This window comes from Sycon ciliatum, chromosome 2, assembly GCF_964019385.1.
Source record: "Sycon ciliatum chromosome 2, ocSycCili1.1, whole genome shotgun sequence".
Classification (NCBI taxonomy): Eukaryota; Metazoa; Porifera; class Calcarea; order Leucosolenida; family Sycettidae; genus Sycon; species Sycon ciliatum.
Genome location: NC_088644.1, coordinates 43,470,937 through 43,489,995, shown reverse-complemented (window position 1 = coordinate 43,489,995; position 19,059 = coordinate 43,470,937). Strand labels below are relative to the sequence as shown.

Genomic DNA, 19,059 nt, shown 5'->3' with positions numbered 1-19,059 from the left:
AGGACGTTAAACAATGAATTAACAAAGGGTGGCCTAAGGGAAGTGAAAAATGCCTAACAGGTGCATAATGGTTTTTGTTGCCACGCAGACATTTGCCGCGAGTCCTGCACATGCAGAGCCAAGCTCAACACAACAAGTGCATGCTACTGCAGTGACAGCGACTCATGGTCCGGCTCCAGAGTTGGCTGATTATGATGATGCTGCAAAGATGGTGTGCGAAGAGGACATGGAGGTAACAGCTATGCGTTTACGTAATTTCCTGTTAGGTTTAGATTATGGGGGAAATGTGGCAGCAAAACGCAGAGTCTGAGTCCGATTATCTGAGTATTGGAGTATTGGAGTTATTTCCAAAGGCTACATATGTATGTGCCCATCTCTGCTGATTGTCTACTTTGAAATAGTACAAATAAATACAATTTTACGATGCCCCCTTGCATGATCTGACCACTTGCTTTGAGGATGATCTGTGTAAGGTGTTCCGTGTATCTTCAGAAGAACAACATGTATACTCAGTACTTGAACAGCCTCCAGCCAGTGACACATCACCTGAAGACATGTACTTTGTCTGTGAGTCATCCCTCTTTATGCTAATGAAGTACTGCCCCAAGTGCGGAGGGAAAGTTATCTGTCGAACCAAAACCTTAGTTGGTCCTATGCTAGTGGTGAAGATGATATGTGAGCAGGACTGTGACGTCATTTGGCGGTCCCACACCACCACGGGGAAGGCTCAGCAGCAGTCACTGTGTGAGTACATGTTTTTCCAATATTTTCTGGCTTCCATTTCTTTAAATCACCTTTTTCTCCTATTACTGAAACTTGGCGAGGTTTTTGGCACTGCATTTAGTTGGGAGGGGCTGTATTCAGGAGGGTTTTGTTAATTTTAAATACCATGGTTCATGGGAGTGTCAGTGATGTTTGGGATTTGAGGGCTGCATGCTGAAATCTTATCGAGACCAGCAAACATTATACATGACGTTTAAGTCTCCGGCACATCGTGATCAAGACAGTGATAGCTGTGTGTACTCATGAATGTTGGCACTTTGCACTGCAGGTTCTATTCTGCTCGTAGCAGCCATCCTTCTGTGCGGCGGCACCTACAGTAAATTCAGCAAGTTTGCTGAATTTTTCCACTTGCAATTCATGTCAAGACGAACCTTCTTTTCAATACAACAGAAGTTTGTATTTCCAGTTATCCAAGCGGCATGGCTTGCAGAGCGTACGCGTGTTCATTCACTTTTGTTAGGTAAGGGGTCTTTGCTGATTGTATATGCTATGTAGTATATAGTGCAGCATTGGTGGATTGTCTGTGATGCTGAGGGAGAACAGTACAGGAGAATCTGCTCACTGCCTTGACCAGTGAATATTCCATGGGCCATGTGTAGTGTCTCAGCTAGAGACGGGGTTCGGTTTATTCTATGATCGATTACATGGAGACTAGAAGAAGACCAACTACAATTGCAAGTAAATTATGTCAACGTAACAAGAACAAGGAGACCCGTGTGTCAATACAAAAAGGCAGACATACTAAAATTATCTGCGCATGGTGTGACGTCAATAGTTTGATGATAATGATGACGTAAGAAATGTCCATGAGTGTATCATCAGCACATACATGTACACTACACCATGCATACTTGCAAAAGCAAAACCCATCAGTATGTTTAGCTGTTTGCTTTCACATCCAGAATTTTGGCACTTGGGAGTACCCACACTTTGTTGAAGGGCAGGAGGAAATTTCTGCATATGTTATCTTTGTTATGCTGCACTGTAGGCAGACAACTCACTCTAGCTGGAGATGGCAGGTGTGACAGCCCTGGCTATTCCGCACGATTCGGGACATACACTTTCATGGATGTTGCATCCGACCTAATTGTTGATTACCATCTGGCGATGTCCACGGACACAACCAGCTCAGTGGCAATGGAGAAGATGGGATTCGTTGTCACACTTGACCGTTGTTTGGAGCAAGGGTTGAAGGTGTGTACAGATTGGATATATTTTCCTTATTTTAAAACAATGTGCAACTTGCAATCTAATTTTGAAGTTCTGCTTGTTTTGATGATTTATGACCCTGAGGAAAACACCCACAAATCCTACATTTCTCTCCTTAAATTTCACGGTTTGCGTGAGACTCGGCTGGAAGCCGAGTTTTCCGCATCCGCCGTGGGAACGCCACCACCCTCTGGGATCAAATTTCTCTCCTTGTATGTGTACATTTGCGTGCTTCATCCCCTTCTCCAGATTGCCACTGTTGTCACTGACCGGAGCCCCAGCATAAAGAAGGAGATGCGAGGACGCCACTCCATCAAGCATCAGTTTGATGTATGGCACTATGCCAAGAGTGTCGCCTCCAAGATCAGGGCAGGATGCAGGAGGAAAGACCAGCAGGCCTTGCTCGAGTGGTTACCGGCCATCAATAACCACTTGTGGTACTGCGCCCGGTCGTGCGGAGGCAATGCTGTGCTGCTGCGTGAAAAGTGGAACTCAGTCCTCTACCACATCGTCAACCGACATAGCTGGACTGAGGGTACACTCTTCACGCAGTGTGCACATCCTCCGCTTTCCACTGATGAGCAGCGACAGAAAAAGTGGCTGACACCCGGTAAGTAAAGCGTGAAAGTTGTGTCGCTATCAATATCAAATTCCAGTGCTGCCAACCAACTGGGTCTTTCTTTGCGGACTGATTTTCCATATGTTGCAGTGTCTCCTTTCGTACTACCAGAGTACTGTCATATGCATTGCTTGTATTGTGCTTTTTTGACACCCACATGCTTGTCGGTGGCTGATTTTGCTAGTGCAAAACATGTGTGACTTGTACCCGTGATGACATGATATTTTGTGCTACATGTAGTCGAAGCATGGTATGCGCTCACTTTGGCACAGGGATATTCATCGCTCAGCTTCCGCTTGCCATGCTTCTACATAAGTATCGGTGGCTGATCGATCCTCTTCAATTTTCCATACCATTTTTCAATTCCGCACTGCGGACGAAGGAGTGATTTTCCTTACAAATACGGAAAATACGGAAAGTTGGCAGCACTGAATTTCAATAAGTAGGGCTGCAACGGGTAGGGGTTTGGCCGGGTAATGAGATCAGGTAAAAACGAGAGAGCTTGGAAGCTCAGGGCCCTACGCTATGCTTTTTTGCCTTGATGACCTAGACGAAAAAAAGCATAGGGATGTTATAAAATTCTTTAAAAAATTCCTTTTTTTTTAGACATAACCTGGGATTCGAACCCGCACTATCGCGCCCTGCATGCATCCCCCGATACACTTCGCATATATACTAATTCTTCAAAGTTGCTTCACATTATGATCTTGCATTTGAAAGCCCTATTTGAATATGCATTGTGGCCAGCCGTCTTTGATGGTACGGTACGGTAGGGATAGGTACGGGACAGGTACGATCGAGGGTAATACGACACCGTCTCCCGTACCGTACCAACAAACACAGCTGGCCACATACAGCTGGCCGCAATATTCAAATAGGGCCTTCAAACGCAAGATCATAACGTGAAGCAACTTGGAAGAATGGGTATGAATGCGAAGTGTATGGGCGAATGCATGTAGGGCGATAGTGCGGGTTCGAATCCAAGGATATGCCTGAAAAAAATAGAATTGAAAAATTTATAACATCCCTATGATTTTTTGCCGTCAGATACGGGATAGCGCCAGGCGTGACACAAACAAACAAACACACAAATACCAAATTAAAGCTGTGTGGACCCTGGCTAGCGCCAGACGTTACTGAAGTAACGTCTTCTGCATAGCTACGGGAATAAATCGTATTTCTATCCGGTAGCACGGGCACCCTATCGGGTATTTTTGCGGACATGGTTTGTACAGTGCGTGTGCACTTGCGCTACATAGAAAGCGTACAGTAAGCAAGTAGCCATGCTTTTTACATGCACCATTGTGAAAACACCGTACCGCAACTACCCGATCGGGTTCTCAGGAGTACTCAGTAAACTGCTACCCTAAAATATCCGCTCTAATTACGGGTAGCACGGGTACCCTACTACTCGATGACACCCCTATCAATAAGTCAAGCATGCGCAATACAATGTCTGAGCATCTAACATTTACGTATACACTTTTACCCACTCACACAAAATTAACAGTAGACCGGCAGTATAGATTCTGACTCTTTTATCTTTCTCACTTCTTTAGGGTCTCCAGCCTACAAGGTTCTGGAATCAGTTGTTCAAGACAAGAGACTGCTGGCAGATTTGATGCATTTGTCAGATTTCCAGCACACTGGAAACTTAGAGGTAAGGAGGAAATGGATCCTGGATATATGACTTTTACTTACAAATATCCAACAGTCCAATGGGAGAATGTCTGTTATCCTTACACCAGCCATAACATAGACCGACCATCGGAACGCCGTGCTCATATTGGCAGTGGTACTAAAATATTGACTCACTCAGCATTGCACTGTGTTCCCATAACATACGTAAGTTCTGTCAATAATTGACATAAGGAGCATATCAGTCAGAACCAGGTATCAGTGACCTGAATAACTTTCTTGTTCGTCATGTGCATGCAGGTGTACCATAGCATGATGACGAAGTACATGCCGAAGCGAATTCAATTCAGTAGAGAGGGAATGGAGGCCCGCACCCAGCTTGCTGCTCTTGACCATAACTTCAATGCTGGCAGAGAACAGGCAACATCAAAAGGTCAGCCACAGTACAAGGTCCAGTTTTCTCGAGTGAAGGGTGATTTCGTGGCCAAAAAAATCTACAGTGAAAAGAAATACGGATGCATGCACAGCATGATGCAGCAGGTCAGTGATGTGGCCACGAAGAGGCTGACAGTGCCACCCATCCAGAAGTGTAAGCCTGTCAACGTGTCGCGACGCGGGGCTCCAGTCAAGGCAGCAGTTGTCGCCAATCTGCAAACGAGATTGGCAATGGCAGCAACAGCAGAAGCATCACCATCAGTTGCACCAGAGGAGGAAGAGGAACAAGAGTATGAAGTAACGTTAGAGGATGATGCAGGGTATGTGCAGGAGGAAGACCAGGACAGCGAAGATGAAGGACAACAGCAGTGCGTTGTTCAATGCGATGTTCCCACCCAAATATGAACACACGGCAACACAGCTCTATTTTTATTTCCGCTTCAAACCTGTAGTTGTTTGAGCTGCTCTCATGATAAATTATTTGTTTTTTAAAGCCGTTTGTGCCCGCGATCATTCGCTTGTACAACTGCGCCGGGCTGTATGTGCTGTGACTATGAGTATGAGTCATGCTCGCACTATGATACCTTTTGTGTCACGTGTACGTATATGTGATGGTGCGAGCATGCTGTGCCTTTGCTGGCCTTTTTCCCTTCTTTTCGTTTTAGTTGTGGTGGAAGTGTTTTGCAAGGAGTAATGACCAACAAGAACAAATGGTGTGTTGTCCAATTTGCATGTTCGGAGATTATGCCTGTGCACATGTATCTGATTTTGTTGCCAGTCCTCAATGCCTATCGTTCAGGAATCCTAAATAGCTTATTCTTTACATTGAAGTATTAGAGAAGGCAAGTCATTGCTTACCTCTAAAAGTTATGATGTCAATCTTCGGGCCACTGAGTATCCGCCTCATCCCTGGCTTCTTCAAACCCATGGTACGGTACACCTTCACAGACAATTGTCATCACACACACGCACACGCACACACACACATGCACGCAGGCAGGCAGATCCGCACCCGAAGCGTTCATTCATTTATCTTTATAAGTTGACATCTCCAAGTTCATAAGACTTCCAAGCAATGGAGTTGCCACATTTCACTCGTATTTATATTCACTCCATAAGAAATCACTGCTTACCCGGAGGGTTTGGAAAGCACTGGCGTATTGCTCCCACAAGGCATGCTGGAATACGACATCTTACACCACGACCCATTTTCCCATGGATCATCCACGTTACCTGTCGGTAGGCAGCATATCTGAATGATCTGGGCAAGGAAGTACACAATATTCAATCCATCATGACTTCATGAAAGTGGACTGAACAGCACAGCACACTTTCACTGAGTCCAGTCCCATCTAAGAAAATAGACACCTGTTGGGGACAGGTTTATCCGGCCGCGCTGTTAGTGCCACTCACGGTAGACTGTTACTGAGAACTTGTGAGTTGTGAACAGGCACCGAGTTCGCCCCAGTCCTCCCAAGACCTTTTTTATAGTTTGATCTACACACCTGTCCCCACAGCTAAGGCAAGATAAAAGTTGAAGTAATTAGTTAGTTGAACTCACTCACCTATTGTCAAAATTTGTCGGCGGCTGGTTGCACAGCTGCTTGGTCATGTCCAGGTATCCGCGCAAGGCGATGGTCAAAACGTGTTTATTTAGGCATCCTGTCTGGAACTCTTCCGTCTCAGACACGCACCGTTGTGCGGTGCCTGAGAGGAACTGCAACACGGCACCCACTTCACGGCAGCATATGCAGTCCAGTCTACACTCCATCTGCACGCAGCATGTACATTCACACCAGGAAACGTTGCCGACTCTGGTGTGGGGAGGCCAGGCTTCTTCGACGCTCGCAGCAGCAGCAGCTTCCTCCTCATTTTCAACGTGCTCCTCGCCACCGTCACGGAAACTCTGGAGCTCTTCAGTGGTAAACTCTGGCTCCCTTGCATATGCTAATACATCTATGGCTTCTGTACGCAAACTGGTCGGGGTCTCTTTGCCAGCCATTGCTGAGTTCATGCAAAGTCAAGAGCGTCGAATACGGAATAGCAAACGCAGTGGCTGGAAAAATAAAACACGCAGTGCTGAGCGGCTAGTGTCGCCATGAACCAGGAAAAAGAAGGCATTTCACACCCAGATTCAAAGAACATGACAGTCATTGTAATCCATGTGTAAGCACTGCAGCACACTTTGAACTCTTCCCGTCATGCACCCTTGCCGACATGTCTGGCTAGCCGGCTACATACATAACATAGACCGAAAGCTCATTCGGTGAGTTTCAGTTATGAACTCTTGAACCCTGGATGAGAGCGAGATGCCGGCATGCCCTCGATCGTGTCACAGACTAGATCATAGACTGTAGCCGGCCGGCACAGTCAGTGCACTGCACACGGGTGTTTGCAGTGCATGAACTCTGGCCAGTCGTCCCCGTACGCAAAATGCGTACGCATTTGGATCTACCGTACATTTCCTCGTGTTTTGGGCGAATCTCAGCGGTACGACGCTGTCGAATTGGGCCTGAATTTGCCCTGAACCAGCCGCTATCGAAGTAAAATTAGGTGTTTTGAAGGCCACACGGGAACACTGTGGCCATGTCTTCGTTCCTGCGTCGTTTGTTTGAAAATCGGAGTGTTTTTGAGCTCGTAGTTCGTCTTCGTTGTGGAATGGCCGTGCGTACATTCTCCTTGGAATTACCAAAGTCACACCCCCGTTTATTACATTACTAGGAGTTTTGCCGGCAGCCACGATAGTTTTTATCCCTGCTTCCATACGTCCTTTCATTGAATAGCCAAACGAAACTTTGTGGCGCGCCTCAGTTTTTTGTGGCGCGGGGGTCTCAAGTTTGTCACTTCGAGTTGTACACAACGATCACATCAACACCTCAAAGGACCAAAAAAACCAAGTGAGCAAGTATTTCAACCTTGCGATTCTGCCTGGCCTACTCTGAAGATGGAGACTTCTACTCGGTAGCACATACTCGTATCAATAAGCTGGGAGGGAGAGCGTGGCGAGTAAAATGTTGGGATGAAAAGAGCCACATTCTCTCTCGGAAAAGGTCGTCGTTCGTTCCTACACTGGCTACACACGTACACTTGCTCTACCCAGCTCTGGCAGAAGGCAAGATTTTGCATGCACGTGCGAGATTCGCATCCGCCACGCACATAGGCAGAGTCGAAATTTTTGTACTCTCGGATTTGCCGCCATCTTGACGAGTGGCCACTGCGAAACACCCGCCTGGAGCTCTTCAGTGGTAAACTCTGGCTCCCTTGCATATGCTAATACATCTATGGCTTCTGTACGCAAACTGGTCGGGGTCTCTTTGCCAGCCATTGCTGAGTTCATGCAAAGTCAAGAGCGTCGAATACGGAATAGCAAACGCAGTGGCTGGAAAAATAAAACACGCAGTGCTGAGCGGCTAGTGTCGCCATGAACCAGGAAAAAGAAGGCATTTCACACCCAGATTCAAAGAACATGACAGTCATTGTAATCCATGTGTAAGCACTGCAGCACACTTTGAACTCTTCCCGTCATGCACCCTTGCCGACATGTCTGGCTAGCCGGCTACATACATAACATAGACCGAAAGCTCATTCGGTGAGTTTCAGTTATGAACTCTTGAACCCTGGATGAGAGCGAGATGCCGGCATGCCCTCGATCGTGTCACAGACTAGATCATAGACTGTAGCCGGCCGGCACAGTCAGTGCACTGCACTGCATGCACTGGCACGGTGACCAGGCCAGTGACTTTTGTACGCATCGGTACGGGATCTCGTACGGGACCGTATTTTACCGCGTTCGATTGGGAATTTGGGCTGAACGCTATATCGCAGCCTCCTCGGACCAAGACCATTCGATTTAGCGTCCAAAAGACTACAACATATGGACCGATCGTGGTCACCCGTGCTTTTATAAGAACGAAACGGCGTTTTTAGTGACTTTTTGCATACAAATCCCCATCTAGTAGGGCGCAGTCACCCAGTTTCGGTGGAAGTGCGCGTGTTCGATTGGAAATAAAGAAGGAAGGGAGCGTCTCAGCTTCCTCGGACCAAGACCATTCGACTCAGCACCCCGAAGACTACAACTGGTGAAAATTTGATTTTAGGGTATACTTCCCCTTTAACCAGTAGTATCGCCCTTCTCATTTTCTCGGCTTCTACGCCTTGCGTTTCTAAGTCTTGCGCCTCTAACTCTTGCGCCTCTAACTCTTCCGCCTCCAACTCTTCCGCCTCCAACTCTTGCGCCTCTACGTCTTGCGCCTCTACGTCTTGCGCCTCTACGTCTTGCGCCTCTACGTCTTGCGCCTCTACGTCTTGCGCCTCTACGTCTTGCGCCTCTACGTCGTTCGGCCGAGACTCCAGCTGCTTCTGAGCGTCTCCGACCGATGTCGCCATGCTCTGTACCGACGCAGTGGGCCTTGGATCTGATCCTCCCACTGGCTTCAAGTACTCTTCTGACCGCTGCTTGTCTGTAAGCAAAGTCTTACACGCCTTGTCCGGCGTCCTTCCGGGCGAGGCAAGCAAATCTCGCTTTGCTTCCTCGTTATATGTACTGACGGCGATGCGCTCGGCCATCTTCTTGAGCTTTTCGTTAAACTCTGCGCGGAGCGCACACTCTTGCCGTCTAGCACTGCGCTCTTCAAACTCCTCGCTCTGTCGGAGCCTCTTCTCCACGTATTCTCTCAACCTATCGCCTTCAAATCCATACCGAATTCCGTTGGCGATAAAGCTGGCTTCAATGATCCATAGTTCCTGTGCCATGCTCGCTTCGTATCCTGGCGTGGTCGCCAAATGTTGTGAACCCTCTGGTTCTCTAAAGTATCAGGAACGAACGACCCCACACGGCACGAGGACAACTATTTATTCTCAACAGTATATTTCACTTCCATCGACTAATAACAATGAACAATGACTGAATGAACAACTGAATGAACTGAATGACTAACACCAAAACCACCAGGTAGTTATAGCGTGAAAATGACAGCGTATATGAGAAAAGCATACACATACAACATACAACTACAGCGCACTCAGCAAACCGCACATAGCGCATGTAGCGTATACTACGTCGTAAACATCAGCGGTACGGCGGAGTCGGGATACAGCTGCATTGAAACGAACATACTGTCACAAGCGAGAAGGCCTTTCACTCTCGAGAACTTGTCGTTTCACAACAAATCGAGTACTCGTTTGATTATTCTAACGATCGAGCAATCGTTGTGATTACCGATTATGATTATTTTGCGTTTTTAACATTTTAAATTTCTTATACATGTACGCGCAGTGCATGCAGAGCAGAGTATATGTACACAGTACTACACACTGCACGCGCTGCATCGCAGCCGCTCAGGACGTAGAACGCGCAGTGCATGCAGCGTGAGTTCGAACATCGAGTACAGTGGGCCTAGTGTAGTACATTGAAGCTGGAGCATGAAGCTCGAAGGTCAAGGTCGCGTCTGGTCTACATACATGTACATCACACTTATTTTGTGCAAAATGTGCAAAATGTTGTACATATTTCCACTTTTGGCCATTCCACGTACATATTCCAGGTGCGGCCTCTTAAAGATTATACTCGAATAATCGATCGTTATGATAGAGAGTAATCGATTGGGCTAAATGGATGATCGTTTCAGCCCTAATAAGAACACAGTCAACGACAACAACAAAAAAGAGAGGAAAAAGCCATTCGATAGATACTAGTACTAGTAGTAGTACGTAGTTCGATGACTATGATCAGAGTATGACTAAAGTTTAAAGGGGAAGTTAAGGCAAAAATTAAAATTTCACCAGTTGTAGTCTTCGGGGTGCTGAGTCGAATGGTCGTGGTCCGAGGAAGCTGAGACGCTCCCTTCCTACTTGAATCCCAATCGAACTCGCGCACTTCCACCGAAACTGGGTGACTGCGCCCTACTAGATGGGGATTTGTATGCAAAATGTCACTAAAAGCGCCATTTCGTTCTTATAAAAGCACGGATGACCGCGATTGGCCCATATGTTGTAGTCTTTTGGACGCTGAGTCGACTGGGTTTGGTCCGAAAAGGCTGCGATGCGGCGTTCCTCCTTTATTCCCAATCGAACATGGTTGAAGAAGCGGTCACGTGCTCCTGCGTACACCAGTCACCTGGTCACCGTGCCTGCAGGGTACAACTAACCTGTTTGACCTTTTTTGGGTGCAGTCCTGTCACTCGAGTTGAACTCGAGTTGAACCTTGGTGTGAAAGTTGTCACCTGCTGGCGTGGTGACCAGGTGATTTGGGCACCCAGGAGCACGTGACCGCTTCTTCAACCATGTTCGATTGGGAATAAAGGAGGAACGCTGCTTCGCAGCCTTTTCGGACCAAAACCAGTCGACTCAGCGTCCAAAAGACTACAACATATGGGCCAATCGCGGTCATCCGTGCTTTTATAAGAACGAAATGGCGCTTTTAGTGACATTTTGCATACAAATCCCCATCTCGTAGGGCGCAGTCACCCAGTTTCGGTGGAAGTGCGCGAGTTCGATTGGGATTCAAGCAGGAAGGGAGCGTCTCAGCTTCCTCGGACCAAGACCATTCGACTCAGCACCCCGAAGACTACAACTGGTGAAATTTTAATTTTTGCCTTAACTTCCCCTTTAAAGATACATGAGCACCAGCATGCAGTGATAAATAACTCACTGACGAGTGACGACTGCACAGTCATGCACATGACAAGTAGTAATACCACAAGCGACATAATACCTCCGAGTAGAAGTGGAAAACTGGACAAAGCAGCAGTACTGTAGAGTCTGTATATATTATTTGACTAGGGGAGTCCCAACAGGCATTGCCTTGTTACAGGGAACCGTAGGTGATTGAGTGCACAGGATGGCAATTTCGCGATGGTTGCTCCAGTCCAATTCGTTGTGCAAATCTAGGAGTCAGTTTATCTGATGCTTACCACCGCCTTTGCGATATCTTCACCGAATTTGCCTGCTCACACAATGCGCATGAACAATGTCTCACAGCACAGCCATTCATCTATGCATGGTCTACCGGTATATCGTAGCACCATACTGCAAGTACATGTTTGTGCTACAGCTGTGCCAAGAGTGTGCAACTCCCGCATACAGTCAGACCTCGCTTATCCGGTCCTCTTTTATCCGGATCCCTCGCCACCCGGAAGAAAATAGCTGGTTACAGATGTACAACATACGTGATGCATCCAACAAAACCGGTGTTCGATTATCCAGTTCCGTCGCCTATCCGGATACTTTTGTGGAAAACGGATGTATGCGGTTCAGTGAGGTCTGACTGTACAGCGATATCATACAGTGATGTCATACAGTGATGTCATACAGTGATGTCATACAGTGATGTCATACAGTGATGTCCTACAGTGATGTCCCGACAGAATTTCAAGCCGAGAGCATTAAAGTTGTAATACTCCTCGCACGAGTGCTTTCAACGACGTTTGTACTGGGTGTCAAGGTATCAACGCGGTGTCCTTGTCCTTGTTTGTTATTATTTTATTATTTTTGCTTGTTCGCGTTGGCATCAACCTGCATAAAGCAGGTATTTAGCCTTCGCTTAAGCTGCCATAAAAAAAGAAAGCTCATCCTAAGCGAGAGGGCTAGAGGAAAAGATAAACGATAACGAGATGCAGCATACAAAGAAATCCAATGAGTTAAACATACAGTTCAAAACATGAAAAACAAACAACAACAAAACCCGAAGTTACTAATCGGAATTACGAATGCGTTGGTACCGATTGATCCATCAATCGACAAAGGGGACTAATCCGTTAATATTGCAAAGTAGAAACTGATTGTAGTTGCAGATCTCCAGGCCAGGGCCAGCATATTGCCGATTCTGGATAGATCTCTGCAGTATAGATAAAATTGTTATTGTATAACTTCAGCCACTACACACAGCACACCTTGTTTGTACATGATCAAAATAGGGATTTGTCCACAACAGGTCTAGGGTATGTCTGATAATGCGTTTGTTGTTGTTGTATACCGTATTTTACCGGTTGTAAGTCGACCCCGGTTATAAGTCGACCCCCGTATCCGGAGGTCTCAATTCTGCGTTTCGAAGTTATCACCAAAAGTGTAGCAGTGCGCTACGTAATTCTATACAAAAGTCTGGATTCGTGAATTTAGAACTATAACTTCGAACGATTGAATCTGGTGTCATAACTAATGTTACTTTGTAGATTACAGAGAGGACAGAAACATTACTGTTCGGCTCACAACCAGAGAGAGAGAGAGAGAGAATGGAAGCAAGGCAAAAGGCAAGGAGCGGCGAATTCTGCTCACCTGCTGAATATGGTGTACGGTACAACTATACCAAAAGGGAAGGCCAGCGGCGCACTGGAATCTAGTTGTACACAGCTGTAGTACGCATGCAAATAAGGATAATACGGTGCGGAAGTGAACGGCGCATGCTGATACGGTAAAGCGGTCGTAATACATATAAGTGTGACCGCGAGACAGGAGAATTTCATGAAGCCAATAACTATGAGAATTTCATTGAAACCGAAGTAAATCAGGTCATGTGACCGAGAATCCGCTACATTACTCCCCTGCCAGTGTACAAGCCGGAGGCAGGAAACGATAACCTTGGAAAGGAGAGGAACGACAACCGCAACGTAGTAGAAGAAGCGTATAAAGGAAGAAAAAATGAAAACCGCACGGCAACGGGAAAAGGTCCGACATAACCGGCCAACGGCGACAAAGAACGGAGAAGCCCAGCCGATCAGGTAGCAAAGCGAACAGCACGTGCAGGGGGTGGGGCAGCAGCAGCAACCGGCGGGACAATCAGAGAAAGAGCAGAAGCAGCAGCGGCTGTAACAGGCAGAGCATATGCGGGCTTCAAGCGGTCAATGCTTACCTGGTCGGACTTGCCCTTGACGTCGACCGTGAAATGCTTGTCAGCACGCTTGAGGACCCGGAACGGACCAGTGTACGGTGGCTGGAGCGGCTTGCGGACACTGTCGGTACGGATGTACACAAAGTCGCACGTTGACAGATCCTTAGGCACGTATACTGGGCGGTTGGACTGGCGAGGGCCGACGTCTGAGGGCCGGATGTTTTGCAATACGTCCCGGAGGAACTGAACGTAAACGGGCACCGACGGCATAGACGGCGGTGGCTGGAAGAACTCAGATGGCAAGCGGAGAGTGGTGCCATAGACTAGTTCCGCGGAACTGCACTGGAACTCCTCGCGCAGGCTAGCGCGAATGCCCAGCAACACCAGGGGCATCATCGCATTCCAGGCACCAGGATGAGGGTGGCACTTCAGAGCAGCCTTTAGGTGGCGGTGGAAACGCTCGACGAGGCCATTGCATTGTGGACGGTAGGAAGTTGTCCGAGTCCGGCAGGTGCCGAGCAGGGCCAACAAGTGGCGGAAAAGCGCGGACTCAAACTGGGCGCCACGATCTGTGGTGACGACAGATGGGACGCCGAAGCGGGCAATCCACCCAGCGATGAAAGCGGTGGCAACTGTTTCTGCGGCGGCGTCCTTGATCGGAATGGCCTCTGGCCAGCGGGTAAAGCGATCCACGCAGGTCAGCAGATAGGTGCAACCACCGGAGGGAGGCAAAGGGCCGACCAAATCAATGTGGATGTGGTCAAAGCGCTCACCGGGTGGCAGAAACTGGCCAAGCGGAGCCTGGGTGTGGCGGGTCACTTTGCTCAGCTGACAGGAGGGGCAGCAGCGGGTCCATTCCCGGACGTCCTTTTGCATGCCGGGCCAGACGTAGCGTGCCGAAACCATACGCTGAGTGGCACGAATACCCGGATGTGCAAGGGAGTGCAGGCTGTTGAAGACGGTCTTGCGAAAGGACAACGGTACAAACGGGCGGGCAGTGCCGGTCGACATGTCGCACAGCACAGGCTGGGTAGCGGAACCGTACGGGATTGGCTGAAGCTTCAGAGACGACTGCGTGTCTTGCTGAGCGGAGAGTAGCTCGGGATCAGACTGCTGGGCGGCTGCCAGAGCCTGAAAGTCTACAGCGGTCGGCGGCGCGGTTACTGCATCAACAGTGGCGCGAGACAGAGCGTCAGCAACAACATTGTCAGCCCCACGCAGGAAGCGGAGATCCGTCGTGAATTCAGCCACGTAGGACAGGTGCCGGAGCTCACGAGGTGAGTGGCTAGTACCAGCAGCTTGCATGGCGAACACTAACGGGCGATGGTCCGTGAGAATGTGGAAGCAGCGGCCTTCCAGGTGATGCCGGAAATGCTTTACTGCCAGGTACGCAGCTAGCAATTCTCGACCGAACGTGCTGTAGCGACTCTGAGCTGGTTGCATTCGTTTGGAAAAGAAAGCGAGCGGCTGCCATGCCCCATCAACAAGCTGTTGAAGGGCCCCACCAACTCCGCCATCTGATGCATCCACAACGAGCTGGAGGGGTGCATCCGGGATGGGGTGAATGAGCAGCGTTGCTGCAGCAAGCGCGTCCTTGGCAGCATGGAATGCCGTGACAGCGGCAGTGCCAAGTTTCAGGGGACAGTTCTTCGGACGCTGGGGTCCACCAAGCAGATCCGTCAGTGGTTGGAGGATGTCGGATGCCTGGGGAATAAAGCGCCGGTAAAAGTTGACCATGCCCAGAAACTCGCGAAGCTGGCGGCAAGATGTTGGAAGGGAGTACTGAGCCACGCCGTCGACTCTTGCCGGTAGCGGGCTGATGCCCTGGGCGTTAACCAGATGGCCCAGAAACGTCAGGGACGGCTGGCCGAAAACGCACTTAGCGGGGTTGATCACCAAACCATGCTGCTGCAGGCGCTCAAACACCAGGCGCAGATGTTGCAGGTGCGTAGCGTGGTCGGAGCTGGCGATTAGGAGGTCATCGAGGTAGACGTAGCAGAAATCCAGGCCATGCAATACTGAATCGATAAACCGCTGGAATGACTGTGCCGCGTTCCGGAGGCCGAAGGGCATCCTGATGAACTCAAATAACCCGAACGGAGTCGTGATGGCAGTCTTGGGAATGTCGGCCGCGGTTACTGGTATCTGGTGATACGCTCTGACCAGATCCAGTTTCGAAAACACTGTAGCACCATGGAGACTGCTGGTGAAATCCTGAATATGAGGAATCGGATACCGATCCGGTTCGGTGACTTTATTCAGGAGCCGGTAGTCTCCACATGGCCTCCAGTCTCCATTGGGTTTAGGAACCATGTGGAGAGGGCTGGACCAGGGCGAGGAGGATGGCCGAATGATGCCCAGGGACAGCATATGCTGGAACTCAGCTCTGGCCGTTGCCAGGCGGTCTGGAGCCAGCCGACGAGTGCGGGCATGCAGTGCCGGGCCGGTAGTCACAATATGGTGCTCCACCGAGTGCTTGACCGGCAGGTCATAACAGCATGGTTTGGTGAGGCTTGGGAACTCGGCAAGCAGGTCAGTGAATGCTGGTGCTGTGGCCACCGGGGCGGACACCAAGGAGCAGCTGAGCGATGCGGTTCCGGCAGGAATGCAATTGACCTGGAGGTCAGTGGAGTTGTCACGGATGGTGCGTCCATGAAGGTCGACTTGGAGACTGAACCGATGGAGGAAATCAGCCCCCAGGATCGGCTCCTTCACGTCAGCAACGACAAATATCCAAGGGAATGCTCGTCTAAGACCAAGGTCAAGGGTCAAACACCTCTGCCCGAAAGCCGGAATAGCAGAGCCATTAGCAGCGCGGAGCTGACACTGACCAGTCGGATCGACGTGGCGGCGGTGTTCAGAAGTGGCTGGCAGCAGGCTGACGTCAGCACCGGTATCCACTAGGAAACGGGTTCCACTGGTGACGTCACGGACATAGAGGCGGCGGGAGGTAGGTGGGCCAGACACAGGAGCCGCTACTGGCTGGCCGGGGCATTTCCCGACGACCAGGAGCACGGGGCTTCACACCGCCGGGCTTGCACACCAAACTTGCGGTGAAAATGGCATAAACCACTGCTATGCGGTGAGACCGAGCGACTGCGGGGTTGGCCGCGGAAGCGAGAGCGGCCGTGCTGCTGTTTCAGCTCAGTTACAGTAGTCGTCAGGGCGGCAACTTGGTCCCGGAGAGCTGCAATGGCGGCCATTGCCTCTGACTCGCCAGTGTTGCGAACTGCATGTACTGCCGTACTGGGACCGGCTGCCTCCACTATCCTGTCAGCCATTTCTGCCAGATCCTGCAGCGGCAGTGATGCAGGGCAGGATGCTACTATTGACTTGGCCGATTGGGGCAACCGGCTGACAAACAGCTCGCGCAATAGTTTTTCGGGCATGGCGTTCTCACCTACCAACTGCTGCAGCTTGCGTAAAAGCTGGGTAGGCTTCTTGTCGCCCAGCTCCTCGTCCGAAATCAGCAGGCGCAAACGCTGCTGTTCTGACATCTGCGTGCGGTGAATCAGACGCTCGCGGAGGGCGTCGTACGGCTGTTGAGCTGGAGGATCCAGGATGATGTCACGCACCTCTGCCGCATACTCGGGTGTCAGAGATCCCACCACATACTGATATTTGGTCACCTGGCTGGTGATGCGACGGGTGGAAAACAGGGATTCCACCTGTGCGAACCAAACCTGGGGGTCAGCAGCCCAGTAAGGTGGCAGCTTGACGTTCAAGCTGACCGCGGCCACCTCACTGTCGCGGGCTGTACCGCCTGCTGCGGAAGTTCCAGCGCCCGTGATTCTGGACAGCAGTTGGCCACGACCTACGCTGCGGATAGGTGTGCTAGCTGCGGAGTTTGATGTATTCATACTGTACCAGTGCTCGTAAAATACTAAAATTCAATGCTGCGTGCAGACCACTGAGCGATCGCGAGTGATCGAACACTAGACGGGGTCACCAATTGTAGCAGTGCGCTACGTAATTCTATACAAAAGTCTGGATTCGTGAATTTAGAACTATAACTTCGAACGATTGAATCTGGTGTCATAACTAATGTTACTTTGTAGATTACAGAGAGGACAGAAACATTACTGTTCGGCTCACAACCAGAGAGAGAGAGAGAGAGAATGGAAGCAAGGCAAAAGGCAAGGAGCGGCGAATTCTGCTCACCTGCTGAACACGGTGTACGGTACAACTATACCAAAAGGGAAGGCCAGCGGCGCACTGGAATCTAGTTGTACACAGCTGTAGTACGCATGCAAATAAGGATAATACGGTGCGGAAGTGAACGGCGCATGCTGATACGGTAAAGCGGTCGTAATACATATAAGTGTGACCGCGAGACAGGAGAATTTCATGAAGCCAATAACTATGAGAATTTCATTGAAACCGAAGTAAATCAGGTCATGTGACCGAGAATCCGCTACAAAAGAAGCACTACTAACCACTCCATGCTACTGACACATCAACAAATCATGTAAACATTCCTTATTGGAGGGTATAATGTCCCAATCCTTGAAAAAGGCCAATAAACTGGCTAAATGTGTACACATGGTGCACTCGTGCATGCAGTGCAGGTCATTTTCGGTAAGATACTGATCGTTCCCGGTTATAAGTCGAATCCCGGTTGTAAGTCGACCCACACCCTTTCTACTTCTATTTTAGTCATAAAAGGTCGACTTACAACCGGAAAAATACGGTACTTTATTTATAGTGGAAATCAAAACAGGCATAATGCCTTATAAGGCATAATGCCTAATAACAATGGACACACTGTTTACAGTTCACATTGCATCGTAAAATTGACGTCAACTTGAAATTCTGTCCGAAAAGTACCCGCAGTGGAGTTGCACACTCCTGCGACTCGTGCACTCTTGATGTTACTTTAAAACGTTTTACCATCTCGCAAAAGAAAGACACTACCATCCAACTGTCGCTGTGGCTTACAGTTTCTAAACATCGCCTGCTTTAAGTGGCAGAATGATAATAGTGTTTAGCAGGGTTCTAGCCAGGTCAAAATAGTAGGGGGGGGGGGGGGCGGGTATGGGAAACAGCTACCCCGTATACCTATTTTCCACTTTCCAATATTGTCTTGCAACGCTAAATGCAGCGTATGTGGCGAATCCCGGACTTCGCCCCAGACAAATGTGCCTTTATGAACTATCTAATAGTGACTTTCGACTGCATATTCCTTGAATTGCATAAAAAACACGAAAATCGGAAAATGAGTAGGGGTGCCACTTTTTCACGGGGGGGGGGGGGGCAGCCCCCTCCCCATACCAAATTTGGCTAGAACCCTAATAAGTAGTGTTGAAACGATCTCACCGGATACTCGTTAGCTCGCTCGCCAGAAACTCGGCTCGTTTGTACGGCCAGCTCGTTTGCACTAACGAACACCGTACACTGTACTCCGTACACATGGCAGTACATGTCGACCGGGGCCGCGGGGATTCGTAAAATATTTTACGACTCCCTGGTCGATCGAGAGTCCAGTACAGTCCCGCGCAAAGTGAAAATCACTCGCATTTACAGTGACTGTATGCCTGCACGACACTTGAGT

The 19,059-nt window shown here is 49.2% G+C and overlaps 2 protein-coding genes across 2 annotated transcripts; one reads left to right on the top strand and one right to left on the bottom strand.

Annotated features, from left to right (window-relative positions):
* The first annotated feature begins 529 nt into the window (after window positions 1–529).
* On the top strand, window positions 530–5,628 carry LOC135810903 (uncharacterized). The gene is made up of 6 exons (XM_065324301.1): window positions 530–744; window positions 1,052–1,243; window positions 1,772–1,977; window positions 2,242–2,602; window positions 4,171–4,271; window positions 4,550–5,628. Exons 1-6 carry the CDS (start codon window positions 555–557, stop codon window positions 5,087–5,089), a joined length of 1,590 nt encoding a protein of 529 aa, XP_065180373.1. The 5' UTR covers window positions 530–554; the 3' UTR covers window positions 5,090–5,628.
* Window positions 5,629–16,483: 10,855 nt separating this feature from the next.
* Window positions 16,484–17,368, bottom strand: LOC135810602 (uncharacterized). The gene has a single exon (XM_065324095.1). The coding sequence runs from the start codon at window positions 17,366–17,368 to the stop codon at window positions 16,484–16,486; it is 885 nt and encodes a 294-aa protein (XP_065180167.1).
* Between the last annotated feature and the right edge of the window lie 1,691 nt (window positions 17,369–19,059).